Here is a 26,346-nt window from a genome sequence, read left to right as displayed (position 1 = left end):
TGCTTACTACATGATTCCATATGTGTTATTTCATGTTGATGTCTTCACTATTATTCTACAAAGTAGAAAATAGTAAAAATGAAGAAATACCCTTGAAGGAGTAGGTGTGTCCAAACTTTTGACTGGGGCTGTATGTATGTATGTATATATATATTACAATGAAGCAAGCATGGCTTTGAACAGATGTTTTCTTTTGACTGGCTATGTACCATCTTAAAACAACAGGCAGGTACGTACAGCACAGAGGTCTATTAGGTCATCATTTTCAAAGGCTGATAGGAAGTTGTAGAATTATTGTAGAATGAATTAGACTGCAATAAAACTGGAATGGAAATAACCAACTCGTCACTTTTCAGACGAGCTATTATCTCTAATAATAGTAGTCATTTCAATGCACAGTTCTCCAACATGTAAGTGAATTACATGTATTGGTAAGAGTTGAGACCTTGAATGGAGGAAAGTGCTTCTTCCTCAACATCCTCTTCCTCAACATCTTTCTCCTCAACATGCAGGGCTGCGGGTACAGGAGCCATGACTTTTTATTTTCTTTAACTTGTGGATGTGGCATAGGTAGGAGCAGCTGTAGTCGGGCTGGAAGAGGTTTTCCCAACATTATCTTCCTCCTCTATGAGACAGAGAAAGAGAGCGAGAGATGGGGCATGTAAACCCATTTAGCCTTCAAATTTAAAAGGCACAAACTGTAACTTTGGCAATAAGACGAAGACAAACCCATTCATGTAATATTTACGATTTCCCCATCTGATAAATGTGAGATTGCGAGGCCCATTCGAACACACCATCGGACAGACAACTGATCTCACCCAGCTCCTGGAAGAGAAGGGGTTGATCTTCTTTGAGACACTTGAAGGTCATACAACTCTCATTTGATCCTGGGGGGGATCTTTTCTTTGTGTATTTGATCGTACGCCTCCTGTTGCATCATGCCCTTTCCAAGCAGGTAATCCACTATTACCACGGTGACCCTCTTAATGAGTGTGCACATCCACAAACGCAACACCTTGGATTCAGATGAGAAAAATAAGTGTTTATTTTTCAGGAAAACTTGTAATCTTTTACACTGGTGATGATTTGAAGCAAGATTATTTTTCACAAGTTACATGTTTATTTTGAAAAAAATGCAAATATGTGATATAGCATTTATTGCATCTCTCCTCAAAATGTTTTTCATAGTGCCTCTATGAGATGAATGGTAACCCTGAACGCTCTTGCTAACCCTGAACGATGTCATCTTGATCACGGTCCATATTTGTAAACTATTTCACAGAAGCAAGGCTGTAACGTAACATTTGTCAAAAGCTAAAGGGTCTGAACACTTTCCGAATGCACTGTAGTTTATCGGAATAGTAATAGATTGGACAGAAAACTATTTTTCCTCAGAAGTGCGCACCGGTTTTCCCTGTCGTAAAAAAATAAAAGGTACATTTAGTGACGGTTATGAATAACCCCTAGAAAGTTCACTTACATGAACAATAATAGCCTCTTATCTTGTTCCTGGTCTTGTGTTTAAAGAGCAATGATCTGTGTGATTTGAATGCATTGATCTCTTATTGACTTGATCTGACATACGTCACTGACTATAGCTCCTGCCATCATGTGACCTGTTTCTCGTCTAAGGAACCAACAACAATATGGAGAGTCAAGCATTTTTCTTTAGAATACAATGCACTACTGAACTAGTCTACTTTTTGCTTCCATCTGGAAAATGGTTTCAGTTAAATGGTTACACCCACTTCTGAAGAACTCTCAATCACTCCTCAGAAAAGGTATACTTTCACTTTCCACTAGGTGTTGACAGACAAGTCCATCTACACATCTCTTGTCAACATCATTTAAGACTCAGACTTGAGTAAATGGGAACATTTTAGCATGCCATTCATGGTCCAAATGATTAGTTATACAGCCTCTGTTGGGCTTTAATGGAATGTACCCTGAATGCCAAGTTTGATTCACAGAAATAAAATGTAAACAGATCTAAATTAATGCGTGGATTTGAACAATTCAAGCATATACAAGACGTGCTCCTGAGGACTGAGACGACAAAATCATTTTCAGAAACCGATGACTTTTATTGACAACTAAGGCACGGCAGACAGGAATATTCTGCAGGAAAAAAAACAGACTCAGTCTTCTGAACAGAACAGAGGTGTGACTTATTATAAAACATTGCTATAGACTTTACTACTGGGTTCTTTCTCTGGCGGTGGACTGGTTGGATGTCCGTTCAGGAGAAGGAAGAGGCCATGGGGGGGGGGGGGGGGGTTGGAGGTGTGTTGTGGAAACTTTACTCTTTGAGTGCCATGTGCAGACACAAGTCAATAACGCGGTTGCTATACCCGTACTCATTGTCGTACCTATGGGAGAGGGAGCAAGAGGAAGGAGTCTTTATAATGTATATAAATATTCAAAATTACAACATTGATTGTGTTGGGCGGGGGGGGGTTTTGGGGGTAGGTCTAGATAGATACATACCATGAGACCAGCTTGACAAAGTGGTCGTTGAGGGCAATGCCTGCCCCGGCGTCAAAGATTGAGGAACGTTTGTCGCCGTTGAAGTCTGTGGACACCACCTGGGGGGGGGGGGGGGGGGGGGGGGGGAGCAACAGGCTTTAGGCTCATTATGTGAAAAACTGAAATGAACAAACCAATTAACTCTACTGCTCTACTGCTCCCTAGTGTTTGAACTCAGGTATTGCATCATATGACCTTGAGGCTCAGTGCATGAGTGTAAGGAACGCTTGGGCCCTGTTGATGTACTCTTTAAAATCGCATCCTTCCTTATTTCCTTCATTGTGGTCATCACTGACATGACAGCAACACAGATCCTTACTCACAGCTATCAAATCATGTTAGATCAGATTTCTTAAAGTATGGAAGGAATGATGCATTTTATAGTATTCAAGCAGGGTCTTGGAATGGGAAAATATTTACCTGGTCCTCCGTGTATCCCAGAATTCCCTTCATGGGTCCTTTGGAAGCCTCCTTGATGACTCTCTTGATCTCTTCATAAGGGGCCTGAGGCAGACAGGAGAAAACATTAAAATGTAGAACAATGTAACCAAATGGAGACAAATGCCTGTTGCATGTTATGTTGACAGTAAGGAAATGTGCAAAAACAAGGGTAGCTTGTAGTTGGGTTGGAAGCGTGGGCAAGAGGAATTAGGTATTCGGAGTAGCTTTACTTGTGCATAACATCTATTTCAATAAAATGCCTCAAAAAGAGCAGAGAGAGCTGATTGGGAGACTTACAGCCTTCTCAAGACGGACAGTCAGGTCAACCACGGACACGTTGGGAGTGGGGACACGGAAGGCCATGCCTGTCAGCTTGCTGTGGGTCAGGAGGTTCAGTTGAAAAATGAATGACAGCCCTGGTTTTGATATACAGCTGAGGGATGGGGCTAGGGAAATGTAAAGCTTTGGAATATTCAGATGCGCCCTTAGTGAAAAGCACTATACAAATCCCATCCATTATCACCATGGTCGTAAAACCTCCATTACGAAACCAGTGGTCCCGGATTGGTTCATACCCGTTCAGCTCTGGGATAACCTTGCTCACGGCCTTGGCGGCGCCGGTGGAGGCAGGGATAATGTTCTGGCTGGCACCACGTCCATCTCTCCACAGCTTACCGGAGGGCCCGTCAACAGTCTTCTGTGTGGCGGTGACGGCGTGAACTGTGCTCTGGGGGAAGAAACAAGTGATATGGATGTTAGTCTAAGCAAGGTGTTGTTCATTAGGCACCAAACTGAAGAAAACGGGAAGTTACCATCTGAACTAATAAGAAAACCTAATTTAAAAATGTTCCACTGTGTACCCTAATGAACACAACCCAGGACTTGTGCAGAGCAGCAACATGGCTGTTGTTAGCATTAGCATGTACATTGACGTCTCTATTAATGTTAGCATTTACATCTCCACCAGTGTTGACCCACTTTTTACCGCTACATCCCAGTCCCTATGGTAATTGTGCTGTTTGGATCCATTCTTACCATGAGACCCTCAATGATGCCGAAGTTGTCGTTGATAACCTTGGCGATGGGAGCCAGGCAGTTAGTTGTGCAGGAGGCGTTGCTGTGAGGACATGACATCATTATCAATAATAATCAACATGCTCCCACTCGGAAAAGACGCTACGCCACTTCAACGTCTGTTACACCGACAACAAATCAGCATCTAGCCACTCCTCCACCCACCTTTGAACCACATTAAATCCTGTCTCTCTGAAATAAAAACCTGGACGCAACAGAACTTTGCCTTTCTGCTGGGTGTGTTCTTCCAGTCCAAACTCCAGAGTTTTGTCGTCAGGGTCTTTTCTACAGCTACACTCAGGGTCTAGAACTCCTTCCCTCCAACGGTCCTTCTAGTCCTGTCTAAACCTACCCATAACTCCCACTCCACCTCAGTTCCTTCAAATTTCTTGTTTGTTTTGCCTTTATGTTTCCTTTATTGCCCATTAGAAAAGCGGCATATAAGAACCATTATTGACAATATGACAGCGCCACAAATGTTGAGTAATTTAACATTGTGCCACACAGCCATAAAGTAATCATTTTAAGAGCAGCAACCTGTAGTTTTATTTTAAGCAAACCTGTATTAAAATCAATAGTTTTCCATGTTACCCAGTCTGATTTGTTGTTTTCTTACCTCAAGAGAAGATATGCGGCTGCCATATAATTTTAATACACGGTCTATGGAAATCCCTGTGAAGTAAACAATGCGAGTACACACAATTTGACAAAAATGGTGGAAAACAGTTCTGTTCCAAAATCTGTCAAACACCTTCTCTAGCGATATTGTCCCAATGTTTTCAGGCCACGTTTCATACTCGCATTCTCAGTAAGACTGAGAGGGAGGGTTTTTGACCTGCTGGAACTGAGTGTGTGTGTTTCAGTGATTGTTTGTACAAGTAACATATCACCATGTGGCAGGACTGTTTGTACAGGTCACACTGCGCCTTTAAAATAATGTTATGGTGGAGGGGAGTGGCTTACCTGACAACCTTCAGGGAGTTATCGTAATGATGGTGGTTGACACCCATCACGAACATGGGGGCATCAGCGCTGGGGGCGGAGATGATGACCCTCTTGGCACCTCCCTGCAGGTGAGCCTATGGTGGTGGTGGGTGGGGTGAGAGGTCAAAGAGTACATTTGTGTAACAAATACACAGCATCAAGGCTGCCTTGCTTGGTTCAGTCACATACAGCCGATGATATGCAAAATTGGTAGACTGGAGGCGATTAAAACGATTTACAACATGAAAATATATACAGCACTGTGCTTACTCACTGCTCACCCACAATATTATAGCCATGAAGTATTTAAACATATTTTTCACAGAATTCAAGTATAGACCATTGTCAATATGACCTACTTCCTACTGCTAGTGAACTGCGGTACTTACAGAGGCCTTGTCGATGGTGGTGAACACACCAGTAGACTCAACAACGTAGTCAGCGCCAGCGTCACCCCACTTGATCTGGGAAGGGTCCCTCCTGAAGATGGCAAAGAGATGGGAGAAGTTAGGATTAAACCACAAAACCAGGGTTAGAATAAATATATGAGTTGATCCCCCTTTGCTGCTATAACAGCCTCCACCCTTCTGGGAAGGCTTTCCACTAGATGTTGGAACTGCGGGGACTTGCTTCCAGTCAGCCACAAAAGCATTAGCGAGGTCAGGCACTGATGTTGCGCGATTAGGCCTGGCTCGCAGTCGGCGTTCCAATTCATCCCAAAAGTGTTCAATGGGGTTGAGGTCAGGGCTCTGTGCAGGCCAGTCAAGTTCTTCAACACCGATCTCGACAAGCATTTCTGTATGGGCCTCGCTTTGTGCAAGGGGGCGTTGTAATGCTGAAACAGGGAAGAGCCTTCCCCAAACTGTTGCCTCAAAGTTGGAAGCACAGAACTGTCTAGAATGTCATTGTATGCTGTAGCATTAAGATTTCCCTTCACTGGAAGTAAGGGGCCTAGACCAAACAATGAAAAACAGCACAGACCATTATTCCGCCTCCAAACTTTACAGTTGGCACTATGCATTTGGGCAAGTAGCGTTCTTCTGGCATCCGCCAAACCCAGATTCGTCTCTCGGACTGCCAGATGTAGGAGTGCGATTCATCACTCCAGAGAACGCGTTTCCACTGCTCCAGATTTCAATGGCGGCGAGCTTTACACCACTCCGGCTGACGCTTGGCATTGCGCATGGTGATCTTAGGCGTGTCTGTGGCTGCTCGGCCATGGAAACCCATTTCATAGAGCTCCCGATGAACAGTTATTGTGCTGATGTTGCTTCCAGAGGCAGTTTGGAACTCTGTAGTGAGTGTTGCAACCGAGGACAGACATTTTTATGCGCTACAGCACTCGGCGGTCCCGTTCTGTGAGCTTGTGTGGCTTCCCACTTAGCGGCTGAGCCGTTGTGGCGCCTAGACGTTTCCACTTCACAATAACAGCACTTACAGTTGCCTGAGGCAGCTCTAGCACAGCAGAAAACTGACTTGTTGGTAAGGTGGCATCCTAGTACGGTGCCACACCGAAAGTCACTGAGCTCTTCAGTAAGGCCATTCTACTGCCAATGTTTGTCTATAGAGATTGCATGGCTGTGTGCTCGATTTTTTATACACCTGTCAGCAACGTGCGTGGCTGAAATAGCCGAATCCACTAATTTGAAGGGGTGTCCACATACCTTGTTTGGTCCAGCCTACTGCTAAGGCATTCCCAAGAGTCAATGTGAATGTTTAAGATACACAGACAAATATCCATATTGCCAGAAGTAGTATATAACCCATCAATTTGATTCTGCGCAAAACAGTGTCTCAGAAACAGTTTCATTTCAAACCATGCACAAAATAAGCCAATGAATGTACCTGGAGCATTAGTAAAGAAAAGGAAAAACACTTACTCATGGAAAACTGTGATGTGCAGGTTGCCAATGATCAGCTTGCCATTCTCTTGTCTCACCTCACTGTGCTTCCATACACCGTGAGTGGAGTCATACTTGAACATGTAGACCTACAGAACAAGAACCTTTAGGGAGGTGTTCAATATGAGAACAGTAAACCTGTGCACCTGAGATTTTTCTAGAGTTTAACCGAAAGAAACCTGACCCACTCAAGGTCTGACTTCGGTAAAATATTTTTACATTTCTCCCTCAATTTCAGTAACCTATATTTTGATTTTACATTTCGGTGTATTAAGCAGTAGGCTGTGTAAAGTTCTCACCATGTAGTCCAGATCAATGAAGGGGTCGTTGATTGCGACGACGTTGACTTCACCGCTCTTGGCAGCGGCACGGGTCACCAGGCGCCCGATACGCCCAAATCTGAGAAGAGAATCTTTTTTTAAATCAGTCTTACAGGTAATTCATATATATGCAAATTCATATTACCACACTATACCAGGCGGTGGCAGCAGCCATGTGACGCAGGCAGACACACCCACACCTAAAAATGAGTCCTGCACACAAGGGTCAACGGATGGCTCAGCAAAGGAGTCAAAGTTCATCAGAAAGGAGTCAACATGCATCAGAAAGAACACAAGGCAAAAAACAAAAGGTTTGGTAAGGTGTTCTGGCAAAAAATACCTTGTTATCAATTTCCTTTAACAAGTCATTTAGTTCTAGTCAGCAAAGTTACAGCATACTATACTTCACAAACCGTTTTGGAACTGCTAACAGTCAGCATGATCTTTTAGTCAGTCATTAGACATCATTTAGTTTCCATACTTAGGAGGAGTGAAATATCAGTCTCCAGGTCGCAGCGTTTCGTCTTTCAACTGGGCACAGTAAAACTGTTGGGTTGATTTTGGGAAAGGGTCTATCATAACAAACTTTAATCTTCCAGCAGTTTAGTGACAGCTGACTATTGGTCAAATAAAGGTTAGAGGAATAGGATTTGTAAGAGTTCCTCCAAACTGTCTCGCTGTGATCTCTGAACTTCAGCTGAAAAGGTTAGCGGGATATTATTAGATGGGTAGAATAAAGGAATGTGACAGCTGAGGAGAGGAAAGATATAAGAGTGTTGCAAAGAGGCGTTGTGACAACCAAACCATAAATAAGTAGAGGATGGTAGTGGCCAGACCAGGGAGGTGTTGAACACACCATAGCAAAATGAAAATAAGCATTTCTTATTGCACAAGTTCAGGTAGTCCCTTCTCATTTCGGCCTGTATGCTTCTGTTTTCGTTTCTAGTGAAAGCTGTACAACCCAGGCTTGTGAATTTGAGAGCAAGCGCCTATGGTATCAACTAGACTCAGCCGCAGGCTTATTTTATTTGAGCGGATGGTCAGGGGCCCGGAACATAATTACAAATAACTGCAAGAAGCCCAAACGGATATAATATTGAACTAAAACAGAATCATTTCAAAACTTGCTTACATTTGTATACGATATCTCTATTATGCATGGGAATACTTTGGAACAGATTTCCAGAATTAAAAAAATATTTAACAAAAAAAAAATCGCTTGGAGCTGATTTGCGGGGGGGTTTTTTTCAGTCTTTTTATGTCCAACAACATGCATACATATTTTTCGGGGAAAACTTGGAGCGACAAATAAATTTTAAAAAAAAAAATCACCCGCGGGCCGGCCGCCAGCTGGAGAACCCTGGCCTATGGCATGTACAGTACAGAAGTGCAATGCAGCCCAGGGTCTATCCTGAGACCCGATCCTGTCATCAGAGACGTCTTATGTTCTCTTTAAGACAATACCATTTAAAAGATCCTAAATTTGCCCAGTGACAGAAGCAGACACACCCCCAAGTAAAAACAGGAGTCTTACACACAATGCATGGCCCAGCAGTTTGGTCAGGCTTATGAACTTGAGAGCAAGCGCCTATGGAATGTACAGTACGGAAGTGCAATGCAGCCCAGGGTATTACCTTGTCACCTGATCCTGTCAACAGCCTGTTCTTTTTAAAATATATCATTTTAAAGAAAAATATGCAACTTACCCATTGATTCCAATCTTCACCATTCTGCCTGATCTTGTCTAGTTCGCTGAAGGTAAAACCAAATAAAATAATAGGTAATTAACTTGTGCGTTACGTAGCCCAGCACAGTGTGAACATGAGGCAAAATTTGAATAAGCAACTAAAGTAATCTATGTACAACAATACATTAAGCATCACTGATAAACCGTCAATACAGAAAGAAACTAGCAGTGATAGATGCCACAAAATAGGTGTATCTATAGAATCCCAAGAATTGCACAATGCATACATGACATCAGAATAATTTCAAAGAGCCCAAAAATGTTTCTCGCCTAAAATACTCAACTATCCATGCCACGTAAGCTCATTTATTCTCTCTCATCTACACAAATTGTAGCCTGCATCTATACAAATTGTAGTTATACAAGACAGCTATTCAAAACGCCAGGTAGGACTCCACCTGCCGAAGTGTAAATTGCCACAAAGAATCAACGCATAATTCTACAATGAAATGTCAAATTGGCTACGAAGCCATAAAGAGATGAATAAGTACCGTTTGTGAGTTGCTCTGTCCACTATGTTGGCAAGGTGCGCTAGCAATTTATGTTCCTATAGGGTCCATGAACACGCCCCCACGTGAACACCAACTCATGTGCACACGCCCCTTCAGAATGTCAAGTCACAGATGGATGGGGAGCCAAGGTCGTTGTCGCAATCGACACGAACATAAATTACAGAACAGGAAATTCATTTGAATGTCACCCACCACTATTGATGTGATCATCTTGGCTACATTGCGTGTGGAATGAGCTGGATGCATCTTGGCCCCCAAAAAAGAGGAAGATTTGTATTTGGATGGATTTGATAGTTAGATAATAATTGTATTAACCAGCTGTTTGACATGAACTTTATTTAAAGGCTATAATCTTTGGGAAAACATTTTAATCATATTTTTCCAGGGCATTGGGTGTGCTTGGCTGCAAGACAGTCTTGCAGTGAAAGACAGTTGAAAGAACATGGGATGAAACCCAATGCTTCTTCGAGTGATAACAGTGTGTCCATCAATTGGCCTTTTGCCAAGGTAAGACCACAGCTGCACTTGGACTTGTCTAAAGTCAAGCGGGCTCATATTCAGAGTATGACACTTTGAGCAGTGCTTGACTTGGACAGGAGCTCATCGGAGCTGAGTACCGGCACCTCATATGTTCTACTGCTTGAGCTCCTGTTCCTCCTATAGAATATTAGCTCAAAAGTATTGTGGAGCTCCTGCACCTAAATATAAACAGTACCAGAACCCAAAATGAGTACCGGAACCCATTTCAGTCCAAGTCAACACTGACTTTGAGACATGATGGGGCATGTGATGTTCTGGTGCCCGTGGCTATGTGATATCCTGCATGAGCTGTAGGATGCTTAATGCAGCAAGATAAATTAGCGTTATCCTATATTCTGAGAATTTGGATGTAAAGGAAACTAAAGTGTAGATACTGAATGTTGGAGGTTCTTTATTACTTATCATGAACCTAAGCATCAATGTTCTCTGGACCAAAATAAACCTGGAGAGAGAGTGAGAGAGAGAGAGAGAGAGAGAGAGAGGACAGGGTAGTGTGTGAGTCGATGTAAGAAAAAAAACAAAAGTCACTGGAGGTTGACATTTACAAGATCCTCTATACCCCCCTTCCCCACCCCCAAGACAGGTGTGCATAGTGAGAGGATCTGTTCGTGCATAACCCAGAACTTGAGCCCAGAACCACTACAGTAGGCTACTATGCATGCAGAAATTGAGTCTAATTTATTGCCTACGCACAAACAAAAATGATCTACGCAATTGCCAGCACAATGTACACTGCACCGTCCCATCTGGACAAGAGGAATACCTATGTAAGAATGTTGTTCATTGACTATTGCTCAGCATTCAACACCATAGTACCCTCCAAACTCATCATTAAGCTTGAGGCCCTGGGTCTCAACCCCGCCCTGTGCCATTGGGTCCAGGACTTCCTGACGGGCCGCCCCCTGGTGGTGAAGGTAGGAAACAACATCTCCACTTCGCTGATCCTCAACACTTGGGGTCCCACAAGGGTGCGTGCTCAGCCCCCTCCTGTACTCCTTGTTCACCCACGACTGTGTGGCCATGCACGCCTCCAACTCAATCATCGAGTTTGCAGACGACACAACAGTAGTAGGCTTGATTAAGTTCTAAGTTCCTCAGCGTACACATCACAGACAAACTGAAATGGACCACCCATTCAGACAGTGTGTTGAAGAACGCGCAACAATACCTCTACAACCTCAGGAGGCTGAAGAAATTTGGCTTGTCACCTAAAACCCTCACAAACTTTTACAAATGCACAATTGAGAGCATCCTGTCGGGCTGTATCACCGCCTGGTATGGCAACTGCACCGCCCACAACCGCAAGGCTCTCCAGAGGGTGGTGCGATCTGCACAACGCATCACCGGGGGCATTACCTGCCCTCCAGGACACCTACAGCACCCGATGTCACAAGAAGGCCAAAAATATCATCAAGGACAACAATCACCCAAGCCACTGCCTGTTCACCCCTCTACCATCCAGAAGGCGGGGTCAGTACAGGTGCATCAAAGCTGGGACTGAGAGACTGAAAAACAGCTTCTATCTCAAGGCCATCAGACTGTTAAACAGCCATCCCTAACACAAAGAGGCTACTGCCTACATACAGACTTGAAATCATTGGCCACTTTAATAAATGGATCACTAGTCACTTTAATAATGCCACTTTAATGTTTACATATCTTGCATTACTCATCTCATATACTGTATTTTATACCATCTATTGCATCCTGCCTATGCTGCTCTGTCATTGCTCATCCATATATTTATATGTATATATTCTTATTTCATTCCTATTCTTAGATTTGTGTGTATTAGGTAGTTGTTGTGGAATTATTAGATTACATGTTAGATATTGCTGCACTGTTGGAACTAGAAGCACAAGCATTTTGCTACACTCGCAATAACATCTGCTAACCATGTGTATGTGACCAATATATATCTTTTTTATTTGAAGGTGGTGAAAGCGAGAGGCAGGCTGTGGGATCGAGGATAGCGGGCGTCACTTGAACGGTGAGTCTCTTGAGACTCTGTGCCTCATTCCCTTGTTCCTCTCACGCTTCCTCCTGTTCTACTGTCCGTTAGGAGTACCTGTTAAGAATTCCCCTGCTGGTGATCTCTGACACTCTCTTCATCTCTTTCTCAAGCTCCCCCAAACGTTAGCCTTGCTGCAGAAGATAGCAGAGCCATAAAACGGGGCATGGTGAGCTCCTTACTGTGCCCGGGCTGCAAGGCTCCTAGATAGAACAATAAGATTACTAATACATCTAACTGATACAGTGATTTTTATCACATAAAGTATCTAAAATCGCATAAAAATCTACACAAAAAGGAAATGCAAATATACTGTAGCATACAAAAGCAGATATAAGAGATCAGGAAGGGAGTTGAGGCAGTTTGTTTTTGGGAGCATCTTAAGCCTGATGAGCAGAGGGAGGGTTGCATCTCAACCTCCTGTAACTGTCTGTAACTTTGAGTGACCTGAGTGGCCAGGCCTCCCATTGGTCAATCCCGTTACAGCCTGCCCCTGAAAATCCGCTCACCTCTCCCACTAGCCACGGTTTCCCAGCAGCAGGTCAGAGTCTCCTGGCATACTATCCCCTGAGCTGCTCTCATAAAGTTGAGTGCGTATTCAAATGTATGTTTGACATTGTTGTTCCTATTCTTGGTATTGGGTTGGGTTTGTACTGCTGCCTTTATACAGTTCTTTGTTATCTTAAAGCGGTCATTGTTCTACTGGGCGATTGTTAGTGTTTTTATCATTCCATTCCATCTGTACTTCCATTTTATACTTATTATTTATGTTGTATTCATTACATTCATGCATGTATTCCTACTTCTGAGTCAAGAGGATGATTTCTTATTACGGGCTTATCACCCAGCAGAGGAATCTACAGTGGATCCAGAATTGCTGCTGGAGGTTGGCCCAGGGCCAGGCAAAGATCCTGGGGCCAGGGCCGGCTGTGCTCCTCTCCCTGGAGAGGGCTTTGGCACCACTGTTGATACAGGGAAAGACTCCATGGTAGGAATCTGCCTGGCCGCAGTGGTGGCCACCATGGGCCTGCCATGGTTTCGCTCCAAGTCGTAACATGCCTCAATTAAAGCCCAAGGCAAATGTTTACATAGTGATTTGGATAGGGGCAATTTGGCTGAAATCCTTCTGACATGTACAGCAACGCCTTCCAACTCCATTCCCGTAGGGTCAGATGTTGGCTATTGCTCCAGCACCACTCTTCATAACATAACTCATGACACATCCGTTAAATATACATTTACAATTGAGTTATTTAGCAGATGCTCTTATGCTGCTCTTATTACAGTCTCTGCATTCAACTTTTCAAGGGAAAACAACCACATAACTTAGTCATTGCAAGTAGACCCTTTTTCGATTAAACCCATATTTCCGTTAGACAATACATGCCATACTTAGGATGTTATTTGAGATTTCAACATCAACATGTATTGACTAGACTGAACTAGGGAGAATTTGGGGTGTTAAATTTGATAAATTGATGAGTGACCGTATGAAACTGGCTGCATAATCAGAGTCCCTGCAGATATTGTCACTGAATGGAGATTAATTGAAATTACTGGACACACAGTAGCTTGTACAACTTTCACCCTACATTTAAAACCATTAAGACAAGTATAAGTTATCTATCTCTGTGTATATCTTCTTGGTCTATATGCTACAGATGTCTGAGTATGCTAGAAAAGTGAGTTGAAATGAAATCAGGCTTTTCCTCTAAATTGAGCCATCTTCTTTCAGAGCACAGACTTCACATAGGGCCTAGGCGAAGGAAAGGTCAGCCTAAAGGTCAACCATACGGCAGATAACCTTCTCCATGGTCTGCCATGCTACTGTATACAGTGCACCCGACCCGGGGATGGCCTAGATCTTCCTCTTATAGTTTAAATATGTCAAAGGCTATGACATTTTGGCAAGGAGGTACCGAGATGCCGGCTGTGGGATCGAGGATAGACGAGGTGACAGTGTATTTCCAATGGTATGTTTTGCTAAGTTTGCTTTCCTAATTCCAGAGTAACTTGGTTTGATGTAAACCAGTTATATACTCCATAAATAGGAGAGGACATTTCCTGATGAAAATGTGTGCGCTTGCTCATCTATAGTGAGTATTGGCTACAAGTTATAGGCAATAGGAAGGGGGTTTGTTGGGTTGTTTTGGGGGGTGTTACACATAGTAAGGGCAGGGTGGTGAACGTGGGAAGAGAGAGTTCATTGACCTGGAGTAAACTTCCGTCTTCAACTGTATGAAGAAAATGCGGAGTGGAAATCGGAAGTTTACGTACACCTTAGCCAAATACATTTAAACTCAGCTTTTCACAATTCCTGACATTTAATCCGTGTAAAAATTCCCTGTTTTAGGTCAGTTAGGATCATCACTTTATTTTAAAAATGTGAAATGTCAGAATAATAGTAGAGTGATTTATTTCAGCTTTTATTTCTTTCATCACATTCCCAGTGGGTCAGAAGTTTACATACACTCAATTAGTATTTGGTAGCATTGCCTTTAAATTGTTTAACTTGGGTCAAATGTTTTGGGTAGCCTTCCACAAGCTTCCCACAATAAGTTGGGTGAATTTTGGCCAATTCCTCCTGACAGAGCGAGTGTAACTGAGTCAGGTTTGTAGGCCTCCTTGCTCGCACACACTTTTTCAGTTCTGCCCACAAATTTTCCATAGGATTGAGGTCGGGGCTTTGTGATGGCCACTCCAATACCGTGACTTTGTTGTCCTTAAGCAATTTTGCCACAACTTTGTAAGTATGCTTGGGGTCATTGTCCATTTGGAAGACCCATTTGCGACCAAGCTTTAACTTCCTGACTGATGTCTTGAGATGTTGCTTCAATATATCCACATCATTTTTCACCCTCATGATGGCATCTATTTTGTGAAGTGCACCAGTTCCTCCTGCAGCAAAACACCCCCACAACATGATGCTGCCACCCCCGTGCTTCACGATTGGGATGGTGTTCTTCGGCTTGCAAGCCTCCCCCTTTTTCCTCCAAACATAACAATGGTCATTATGGCCAAACAGTTCTATTTTTGTTTCATTAGACCATAGGACATTTCTCCAAAAAGTACGATCTTTGTCCCCATGTGGAGTTGCAAACCATAGTCTGGCTTTTTTATGGTGGTTTTGGAGCAGTGGCTTCTTCTTTGCTGTGTGGCCTTTCAGGTTATGTCGATATAAATGGATATAGATACTGTAGATATAGATACTTTTGTACCTGTTTCCTCCAGCATCTTCACGTGGTCCTTTGCTGTTCTGGGATTGATTTGCACTTTTTGCACCAAAATACGTTTATCTCTAGGAGACAGAATGCGTCTCCTTCCTGAGCGGTATGACGGCTGCGTGGTCCCATGGTGTTTATACTTGCGTACTACTGTTTGTACAGATGAACGTGGTACCTTCAGGCATTTGGAAATTGCTCCCAAGGTTGAACCAGACTTGTGGAGGTCTACAATTTTTTTCTGAGGTCTTGGCTGATTTCTTTTGATTATCCCATGATGTCAAGCAAAGAGGCACTGAGTTTGAAAGTAGGCCTTAAAATGCATCCACAGGTACACCTCCAATTGACTCAAATGTCAATTAGCCTATCAGAAGCTTCAAAAGCCATGACATTTTCTGGAATTTTCTAAGCTGTTTAAAGGCACAGTCAACTTATGTATGTAAACTTCTGACCCACTGGAATTGTGATGAATTATAAATGAAATAATCTGTCTGTAAACAATTGTTGGAAAAAATTACTTGTCATGCACACAGTAGATGTCCTAACTGACTTGCCAAAACTGTGGTTTGTTAACAAGAAATTTGGGAAGTGGTTGAAAAACGAATTTTAATGACTCCAATTTATTTGATACCTGGTGGTGAGTTATGCAGTCTCACCATTAAAATGTGCAGTCAAATCCATATGGCACATTGTGTCAGCTTCTTTAACTACAAGACCTACAACCCAGTATTTCCCCATAGTATGTTTTAAAAGGTTTGTTTTGCTAATGTTAAGATTTCCAGCATAACTTGGTTGATACAACCCAGTTTTATTCTAAATAGATACATGATACTAAGGTTATAGGTAAAGATTCAGGAAAGTTGTTTAAAAGTTAAATCACTTAACATGTTTGAGCCTAAAACACTTGTTTATGCCTCGTGTTAATGCCTTTAGGTTGTCCTTGTATCACTTATTTTGTCCTCCAGGAGCCAGCTGTCCTGCGTTTAGTTTTGATTACAGGACCTGTTTCAGGTGAGAGTTGGGCATCCTGACAACATGGCTAGTCCATCAGAGCTTGTGTTGAATGGTGGTGGTGGTGATGCTGTGGATGTTTTCCTCCTCAAGGACACTGGTGTTGGTGTGCCGGTCTTCTCAGCTGATCATGTAGCGGAGGCCATCTTTGGTGCTGAGACTCCAGGGCTTCGAGATGCCTGCTGTATGTGGTCCATATATATTCGGGTAGGGAGCACTAGTGGTTTGTAGACCAGGATTTTGGTTCTGGCCTGGATGTCGCAATCCTCCGAGACTCTTTTCCTCCGTCTTGAGAAGGCTCCAGTGGCACACCTTAGGTTGGCGGTGGTTTATTTCCGTGTCAATTTCAGCTTTGGAGGAGAGAAGGCTGCTATGTTAGGTAAAGTGGATTGAGCAGCAGACACTGAGGAAGTCTGCAGACACCACCTGAAGGATGAGTTGTGAAAAATTCATTACTTTACTACTCTCGTGTCTGAGCTTAGACACTGCAGTTTGTATTTGAGGCCCAGGACATGAGTAGGAAAAACTTGGGCCCTTTTCGATACTCTTACAAACATATCTTTACTTCCTCCCTTGAAATCCCTGATCTGACATTTGAAACCAATGCAGAGGAAAGCTTGTGCACACACCAATCCAGTTGTCATAGTGGTTTCTTGAACGAATGAGCGGTAACCTTCCAAAAACCACCAGGCTCTCTGGTTTTTAACTTTGTGCACTACGTCAGACACTGGCTTTTATCCGCAACAAGTCCATTTGGTGGAACCCCTACTAGTGGGAAAATGTATTTTGTTTATGCAGATTTTAGAATATTTGCAGGACAATCTGTTGGAAACCTAGCTATAGAGAAGCATTGGAGACCACTGGACTTTCAGTTGATTTACTAAATTGACACCAACCCTGACCCTAGTTACCACTAACAAAAGCATAGGAAATACTGATTGGGACACTTCCTTGCCTGGCTACCTGGACTCCTTGCGCCAGCCAAACGTTTGGATCCGAGTACCTCCCGACCCGTCACCAAATGTGAACACATTCGGGGGTTGTCCGAATGGTCCAGAACACACGTGGGTAAAGCGGCAGTTAGAAAACATGTCATTGGCTTTGATACGTGTTAGATGATCCAGTCGCTAATGACTTTCTTACAACACCCCTCGTACTTCCTCCTCACCACAATGTCAGTCTGACTAAAGTATGTAGCAAACGACAGAGCTTACGTCTTCACAAGCCGGATTGTCAGGTCAACCAGACAAGGGGTACATGGAAGCCATACCAGTCAGCTTGCTGCGGGTCCTAGTTCCTTTTAGATCCACACTATTACAAGCAAAATGTGGCTTAAATGTAAACATTAAAAGAACCTGTTTGAAGCCGTGTCCAATACTGTGGTTCATCTTAACTTATAGCAAATTGGGTGTGTCAACTACTGTAGACCAGCTCCATATGACTGCTTAAGAATTGAGATTCCACTAGTGAAAAGCAGTATACAATTCCTAACCATCACTGGTGATAAAAACCCATTAAGGAACCAGTGTTCATGGATTGGTTCATACCACAGCCTGTTCTGGCTGGCACATCTCTCCAGCTTAGAGTTCTGCGCATCTGTGTTCTGCGACAGGATGAGCTGTGGGGCAGAGACGTCAGTCCACGCAGTGTGGTGTTTATGAGGCACTGAGTGGAACACTGTTACATTAATGTTCCATTGCAAAACATTTCAGAACAGTTGCGTGCCCTAATGAACATGTGCTCTGGAAGAATGAGATGACAGTTCAATAACAGGACTTTTATTGTGAAGGAGTGCAAATTAAGCCACAGTGTAGTAAACAGAAATATTCTGCAGGCAAAAATACTCAATCCTCACACTGAACAGAACAGAGGTGTCTTAGAAAAATGTTGCCCATTGAGTTCACTGCAGGCTCTCTGGCATCGGACTGGTGGGGTGTCCGTTCAGGAGAAGGAAGAGGTCACGAGTGGTTGGAAGTGTGGTGTGGAAACTTTACTCCTTGGAGGCCATGTGCAGACACAGGTCAACAACACGGTTGCTGTAGCCAAACTCGTTGTCGTACCTATGGAAGACGGAGTTAGAAAATTCACAAAAACCTACAATCACGGGAACGTTAAGGATGTACTAATTCAATTAATGTTGCGATGGAACAGAATTACAACATTGATCATGTCCGAGTGAGTGACGCCCATGTCCATGAACTGCATTCAACTATGCAGTTCACACCTTTGTGGTCCAGCTGACACTAGACAGCATTGGATGCCACAAGTTCAAACATTTTTTTTTTCTCCAAATTGTGTTGCGCTTTGCCACACCGCAATCACAATAAGTTTATTTAATAAGCCCTTTTGTTATTTGAATGTTTTTTGTTGCCTGGTTTAGATCCTGGCATGGTATCAATTTGTGGATGGAAACTCTGCCAAATCAAAGGAAAGTGTCATGTTCCTCAAGGCTCTGTTCATTACATATGCTGCCCCTTGTAATGTTATAACAGTTGCAACATGCAATGCAAATGAGGCACAGCTTTACATGTCGATGAAACGGAGTCGGTGGACACCTGGTGTGAGCCCAATGTGTAGGTTTCTGCTATTACATACCATGAGACCAGCTTGACAAAGTGGTCGTTGAGGGCAATGCCTGCGCCGGCGTCAAAGATTGAGGAGCGGCAGTCGCCGTTGAAGTCTGTGGACACCACCTGAGGGGAGCAGCACGTTTCAGTGTAAACGATTAACCCATCACTAGACATTTCAGCCTCTGACCTTGAGGCCCATGGCATAGGAGTAGGGAACGGTTGCCTTACTTCCCAATCACTCCTTTCTCCAGAAGTGTGCTCTACGTCCATGCATTTGATGTGTTCCCTAACTAGCGCAACTTATTCAAGTTGTCACCTAATCAAGCGCCTCTAAATCAGCTGTGGAACACACCAAATATGTGGACTGGCTGGGGGTACTCTAGACCAAGGTTTCCCCAAACAGTCCTGGGCGCACGTTTTGTTTGTCAACCTAACACGACACAGCAGAATAACCAAAGCGTGATGAATTGGTTATGCGAGTCAGCTGTGTAGTGCTAGGGCAAAAAGCAAGATGCGCCCAGGGGGGGCCTCAGGACAGAGATCAGGAAACACTGATCTAGATCAATCTAATGATTTTAAATTTGTGGGAAGTAGTGTACAAGTGCACACTAAGAAAAGGACAGATTGGGACACGGTTGGAATGGGGAAATATTTACCTGGTCTTCTGTGTATCCCAGAATTCCCTTCATGGGTCCTTCAGCGGCAGCCTTGATGACCTTCTTGATCTCGTCATAAGGCGCCTAAAGCAGAAGAGCGAACAGGTAAAAAAAAAAAATATATATATATATATATATATATATATATATATATATATATATATATATATATATATATATATATATAGTAAAAATGTATGAAGTGCCTGTTGCCGTAATGCTGGTAACTTGCACCAAAATCCCAGTTCACCTCTAGTAGACATTAGCAAAAGTATAAAAAGGTTGATTGGGAGACTTACGGCCTTCTCAAGACGGACAGTCAGGTCAACCACAGACACGTTGGGAGTGGGGACACGGAAGGCCATGCCGGTCAGCTTGCTGTGGGTCAGAAAGACCCACAAAAGGTTCAGGATCCACACCATTATGGGCACAAGTGGGCCTCAAATAATTTCTTCAAAAAACAAAACCCTAGTAAAAAGCACTAGGGCTATATAAATCTCAGCAGTTAACACTATGATCATCAAACCTCCATTAAAAAACTATGGTCCTGGATTGGTTCATACCCATTCAGCTCTGGGATAACCTTGCCCACGGCCTTGGCGGCACCGGTGGAAGCAGGGATAATGTTCTGGCTGGCACCACGTCCATCTCGCCACAGCTTACCGGAGGGCCCGTCAACAGTCTTCTGTGTGGCGGTGACGGCGTGAACTGTGCTCTGGGGCGGACGACAACATTAGTCCATGCATGGAGCACCACTAAGATTAAAGGACTATGACATTCAAAAAGTCAAACGCTGAATGAAGATCCGTTCTTACCATGAGACCCTCAACGATGCCGAAGTTGTCGTTGATAACCTTGGCGATGGGAGCCAGGCAGTTAGTTGTGCAGGAGGCGTTGCTGTGAGGACATAATTGTTAGTAACATGACACTAACAGATATTTAACAATTAAACATTGTGCCACAAATTCATAAAATAATCAGCTGAAATTACAATACTTGAATTGAAATAGTATTACTCAGGACTGAAAGAAGTGAGAACACTGCACACTGAGTACGTGTTTGTTTCAGCCATTCTTTGTACAAGTCATAATTTGGCCGCAGGGAATTACCAATGCTCCTTAAAAGGTAACGCAACAGGAGGCTTACCTGACAACCTTTAGGGAGTTGTCGTACTTCTCGTGGTTGACACCCATCACGAACATGGGTGCGTCGGCGCTGGGGGCAGAGATGATGACCCTCTTGGCACCTCCCTGCAGATGAGCCTGTGGTGGGTGGTTGGATGAGGGCAAAGGTTAGGTTTGTGGAAATGCAAAGCCACTGAATGAACTAAGCCAGCCAACCTTTAGCACATAGCAGAAAAAGCCCAGTGAAATGCTAAAAAACAAAACATGAGTTAAGGTAAGAAGAAAAAAAAGGGTCGTAATTGAAACTGGGGTCATACTGCATAACATGCCTACCAAAATAAAAAGAACGCACACCAAATCACTAACTACCTAAAAATGTGACCATGGACTTCCTACTGCTAGTGAACTGAGGTACTTACAGAGGCCTTGTCGATGGTGGTGAACACACCAGTTGACTCGACAACGTAGTCCGCGCCAGCGTCACCCCACTTGATGGCGGTGGGGTCCCTCCTGAAGAAAGCAACGAGATGAAGTTGGGGTGAAACTACAAAACTAGCATTCCAATTACAGAAGTACAATGTTCCAATGTGTGTGAAACCCATAGGCATAATATACCTGTTCTATCCTACTAGAGCACTCAGTCAATGGGGCAGTTTCCCCAGAACCAGAGAGGAATCTTTTTTACTCCACCACTAAGCTTAATATGTGTGCACAACCATCCAACTGTGTCATTTGAACCAATGTACCTAAAGAATAAGTCAAGGAAAACCCACTCACTCATGGAAAACTGTGATGTGCAGATTGCCAATGATCAGCTTTCCACCTTCCTGCTTCACTTCGCTGTCCTTCCAAACACCGTGGGTGGAGTCATACTTGAACATGTAGACCTATGGAACAAGGGCAGGACTTTAAAGCCAGTAAGTGGTGGTACAGTAAACACGAGCAGCTAAAACTGGTTTGTGTACTGCATTTCTTAATGCGGTATGAAGTTCACCATGTAGTCCAGGTCAATGAAGGGGTCATTGATGGCGACGACCTCGACCTTGCCGCCCTTGGCGGCGGCACGGGTCACCAGACGCCCAATACGCCCAAATCTGAGACGAGAAGGAATCTTACAGTTAATCCTCGTGTATCATATTACCACACCAGCATGTGGCAGCAGCCCTAAACTGACATGTCTGGCAGCTCTACAACACCTGCCAACCTTGACATTTGCAGCCCAGAGCCTTTGTTTATGCCCAATATGGTTGGGTTGGTGCAGCGTGACCAGAAATGAGAAGTGCGGGGTTGAGGACAAATTGGAAAAGCAGGTTAAAGACCAGTCTGTTTAAGCTTGGTTGGCCTGTGCAGTTAAAGGGACATTACCCTCAAATCATAGCATTTTTTTATACACTGAACAAAAATAAATGCAACATATGACAGCAGTAATGTTCCATACGCACAAAAAGCTTTTGTAAAATTGTGTACAAATTTGTTTACATCCCTCTATGAGCATTTTAGCCTTTGTCAAGATAGTCCATCCACTTGACAGGTGTGGCATAATAAGCAGCGGATTAAACAGCATGATCATTACACAGGGGCACCTTCTGCTGGGGACAATAAAAGGCAACTCTACAATTTGCAGTTTTGTTACGCAACGCCAGATGTCTCAAGCTGAGGGAGCATGCAATTGCTATGACTGCAGGAATGCCCACCAGAGCTGTTGGCAGAGAATCATTTCTACCATAAGCCACCTCCAACATCATTTAAGAATTTGGCAGTACATCCAATCAGCCTCAACCTTGTCAACCCAGGACCTCCACATCCAGGTTCTTCACCTGTGGGATACTGAGGAGTCTTAAAGCCTTTTTGTGGGGGGAACTGATTGGCTAGGCCTAGCTCCCCAATGGGTGCGCTTGGCACCCAAGTGGGTGGGTTTATGCAACCCCTGCTCAGTCATGTGAAATCCACAGATTAGTGCCTAATTTATTGATTTCAGTTAACTAATTTCCTTATGACCTGTAACTCAGCAAAATCTTTTAAATAGTTGGGTTTATATTTTTGTTCAGGATAGCTAAATGTACATCTTGCCATCGGTTGTGTAGGTAGTTTCAGCATAAATTGGGTGAATAGTTAAGAGTTAGTTAAGAGCAGCCACATGGGACTGCTCCCTTACGTGAAGTGAATGAAGTCTGATGGTTACTGTTTAACTCTAGCTGATTACTGATAGGACCACATTGGTCAAATACTGTGAATGCTGGAGACTTTAGTTGCAGTCAGTGGTTGAGAAAAGCCTAGACACCACTGAAATACAAACTAAACTGGATTATAGTCTAGAATTCTTTTATATACACTTTTTTTTAAAGTCAGTTCCTGGCAGCTGAAATAACTTTAATGTACATAACATTAGCAGCCAATTACTGCACAGATTTGTCTTGTGATATATACAGACTAATCAAGTTCAGAGGGGATGATAAAATCCCTGTGATTGAGGATTCAGTGTCACTCATAAGGATAACCACAATGTTTAACTCATTTCAACTTTGCCCAGTGACACAAAATCCGACACACCCCCAGCTAAAAGGGTGTCCTGTTCACAAGGGTCAATGTATTGACCACCAAAGGAGTCAAAGTGCATCAGAACTGAGTAAAAACAGGATGAAAAACAAGCCTATTTGGTAACAGTATGAGCCAGTGAAATTGGCGTTGGGGAGCAAATTCCTTGCTGTCCTTTACCATTAACAAGTAATTTTTTTAAATCAATGAAGTTAAGTCATACTAAATACCTTTGTATGAGTCTATGACATAGGTTGAGGGACCTGAACAGTCAGGAGGATCTTTTGCACTCAATGTGAAGAGTTCAGTTTCCATACTGTATATAGGTCAATCAGCACATTCGTGTCCCAGATTTCAAATGGGCATCATTACAGGTTGATTTTGGGAAAGGGCTTCTATCAATCTTAGCTTCCTGCAGTTCAATTACAGCAGTCTATTGGTCAAATAAAGGTTAGAAGGATATGATTGGTCAAAGAGCTCCAAACAAAAAGAAAATCTGAACTTTAGCTGACAAGGTCAGCGGGATATTATTAGATGGGTAGAATAAAGGAATGTGACAGCTGAGGAGATACAAGAGTGCTGTAGAGGCGATGTGACACCTTAACTATAAATAAGTAGAGAATGGACATGAGAAGTGTTCAGACTAGGCTTGTGAACTAGCAGTTACAGTATGGCACGAGTTTTCCTCCAACTTGGTTCCAAAGTACACAAACTGTATCAAGGGATTTGTGCAATGCAAGCATGGGTCTCTTCTGTGACATTTTGAACTCTGTCCTCTAGTGCTGATACAAAAACCAGTCATTTCTTTTAAAAGTATTGACAAAAAGCAGGTTACCCATTGATCCCAATCTTCACCATTTTGCCTGATATGGTATAATACTCTGAAAATAAAACACAAATTAAAACCCAACAAGTAGGAGTAGAATGCACATTGACTAAGTACCCATGTCAGCGTTTCCCCAAACGTGTTTTTTGTTCTAGTAGTAGACAGCCGATTCAAATGATCAACGCATCATGCTTTGATTAGGCTATTTGAAATCAGCTTTGCACTACTTTGGGTCCCCAGGACTGAGTTTGGGAAACACTGATCTACGTATCAGATTAACAGTCACTATAGAGAGAAAACAAATAAGATGGCCATTACATCTGTGGCATCTATCAGCAGTGTTTTGTTAATGTACACAGTTGACATAAGTCATGGAAAATGTACTAAGTCTGCATGCACAGAAAACACATTTAAAACACACGTAGGCTAGCCCAAAGTTAAAAGACAGCTATTCAAAACACCAGGTAGGCCTACACTGCACAGTGCGTAAATCACATACAATTAAGGCATACTTGAAACTGTCAACTAAAGTTGGTTTTGGAACGCATAAAAGAGCAAAGAAAGTTTTTAAAGTACCGTTCTTGTATAGCCTCTGTCTGTCCACTTGTTCACAAGGGGAAGCGGGGACGAGTAAAGGTGCGCTCGCCTTTTATCTCCCCATTGAGTCCGTGGACACGCCTCCGCGTGCGCACGCCCGGTCAGAATGTCAAGGTCGCGGTGGCTAGTCAATCCACAGTAAATATGGAACAAAAAACCTGTACCATTCATTTGGACGGTGTGGACAGTCGTGCTTTGTACCCCCATTATTATTGTTTTGGTTAGATTGGCAGCATTGCAACTGGGCGCATCTTGGCAAAAAAATATATGTTCTCATTACCAGCCTAATTTGATATTTCATTAATATTGTAACGACCCTGGGTTTATAAGCGCGGATATCGACTCTGCAGTTCGAGCATGCTTTTGCGGCACAGTCGATAGCGAGCTGGACTTCGGGCTAGAAGGCCGAGGGTTCAAACCTGCCCCCTTCCTGTTTCATTACAATATAGCTACTAATAAATGAAACAGGTGAGGTTAGATGGATTGATAAACCAATTTGACAATTGTTAATACACATGGAAATACAGGTAGACTCAGCCAAATTATGTTACCATGAGCAGCACTGCAGATATTGGGTGCTTTTCCCTGCCTAGGCATTGCTGATGCCTGCCAGATCTTACAACGACTGGATCACAGGAGGTTGGTGGCGCCTTTATTGGGGAGGACGGGCTCGTGGTAATGACTGGAGCGGAATTGGTGGAATGGTATCAAATACATCAAACACACGGTTTTCATTTGTCTGATGCCATTCATTCCATTACCACCTTCCAGCCATTATTATGACCCGTCCTTCCCTCAGCTGCCTCCTGTGGCCTGGACAGGTATTTTATGTATCAGCTAACCACATCATATGTTATAGCAATCTGTCAGTCTGACATGGTCGATGACATGACAAGCAACCATTGGTTGATGCATGCAATGTCTGAGCAGTGGAAAGCAACCATTGAGATGAGCGAAATGCAAGACTTCGCTCTCACACAGTCACACACAGTATCATCCACCTGACAGGTGTGGCATAACAAGAAGCTGATTAAACAGCATGACCATTACACAGGTGTACCTTGTGCTGGGGGACAATAAAAGGCCACTATAAAATGTGCAGTTTTGTCACACAACACAATGCCACAGACGTCTCAAGTTGTGAGGGAGCGTGCAATTGGCATGCTGACTGCAGGAATGTCCACCAGAGCTGTTGGCAGAGAATTTTAATTTCTCTACCATAAGCCGCCTCCAACATAGTTTTAGAGAATTTGGCATTACGTCCAACTGGGCCTCACAGCCCAGGACCTCCTCATCCGGCTTCTTCACCTGTGGGATCGTCTGAGACCAGCCACCCAGACAGCTGATGAAACTGGGTTTGCACAACTGAAGAATTGATGCACAAACTGTCAGAAACCATCTCAGCGAAGCTCATCTGCATGCTCGTTGTCCTCACCAGGATCTTGACCTGACTGCAGTTCGGCGTTGTAACTGACTTCAGTGGGCAAATACTCACCTTCGATGGCCAATGGCACACTGAAGAAGCATGCTCTTCACAGATGAATCCCGGTTTCAACTGTACCGGGCAGCATGCTAGCAGATACCCATAGACTTCCAGTCATTGTGCTAGCATTGGCTCACAAAACTACCTCTAACTTCCATCATACTGGACACAGAGACATAAAAAATGGTATCCACAGGTTCATCTGACGCTGGGGAAGTACATAAAGGGCATCATGGACTAAATCCCAAAGTATCCCTTTAAGGT

At 43.4% G+C, this 26,346-nt stretch overlaps 2 protein-coding genes across 3 annotated transcripts; both read right to left on the bottom strand.

The window, feature by feature from the left end:
* Positions 1-2,066: 2,066 nt before the first annotated feature.
* On the bottom strand, positions 2,067-9,578 carry LOC106588432 (glyceraldehyde-3-phosphate dehydrogenase). Of its 2 annotated transcripts, none has more exons than XM_014177418.3 (12): positions 9,488-9,578; positions 8,956-9,001; positions 7,229-7,328; positions 6,909-7,018; positions 5,418-5,508; positions 5,008-5,123; positions 4,006-4,087; positions 3,546-3,697; positions 3,268-3,346; positions 2,950-3,033; positions 2,491-2,588; positions 2,067-2,372 (listed from the first exon to the last, which is right to left on the bottom strand). In XM_014177418.3, exons 2-12 carry the CDS (start codon positions 8,976-8,978, stop codon positions 2,303-2,305), a joined length of 1,005 nt encoding a protein of 334 aa, XP_014032893.3. In that variant the 5' UTR covers positions 8,979-9,001; positions 9,488-9,578; the 3' UTR covers positions 2,067-2,302. The 2 variants fall into 2 exon arrangements, with proteins under 2 accessions (XP_014032893.3, XP_014032894.3); XM_014177419.3 differs by lacking the exon at positions 9,488-9,578 and adding an exon at positions 9,395-9,418.
* An 8,475-nt stretch (positions 9,579-18,053) lies between these two features.
* Positions 18,054-24,681, bottom strand: LOC106588431 (glyceraldehyde-3-phosphate dehydrogenase). The gene is made up of 12 exons (XM_014177417.3): positions 24,579-24,681; positions 24,012-24,057; positions 21,636-21,735; positions 21,419-21,528; positions 21,061-21,151; positions 20,664-20,779; positions 20,333-20,414; positions 20,081-20,232; positions 19,817-19,895; positions 19,518-19,601; positions 18,887-18,984; positions 18,054-18,351 (listed from the first exon to the last, which is right to left on the bottom strand). Exons 2-12 carry the CDS (start codon positions 24,032-24,034, stop codon positions 18,282-18,284), a joined length of 1,005 nt encoding a protein of 334 aa, XP_014032892.1. The 5' UTR covers positions 24,035-24,057; positions 24,579-24,681; the 3' UTR covers positions 18,054-18,281.
* Between the last annotated feature and the right edge of the window lie 1,665 nt (positions 24,682-26,346).

This window comes from Salmo salar, chromosome 27 (assembly GCF_965601325.2).
Source record: "Salmo salar chromosome 27, fSalSal1, whole genome shotgun sequence".
Taxonomy (NCBI): domain Eukaryota; kingdom Metazoa; phylum Chordata; class Actinopteri; order Salmoniformes; family Salmonidae; genus Salmo; species Salmo salar.
This window is presented reverse-complemented; position numbering and strand designations above follow the sequence as displayed.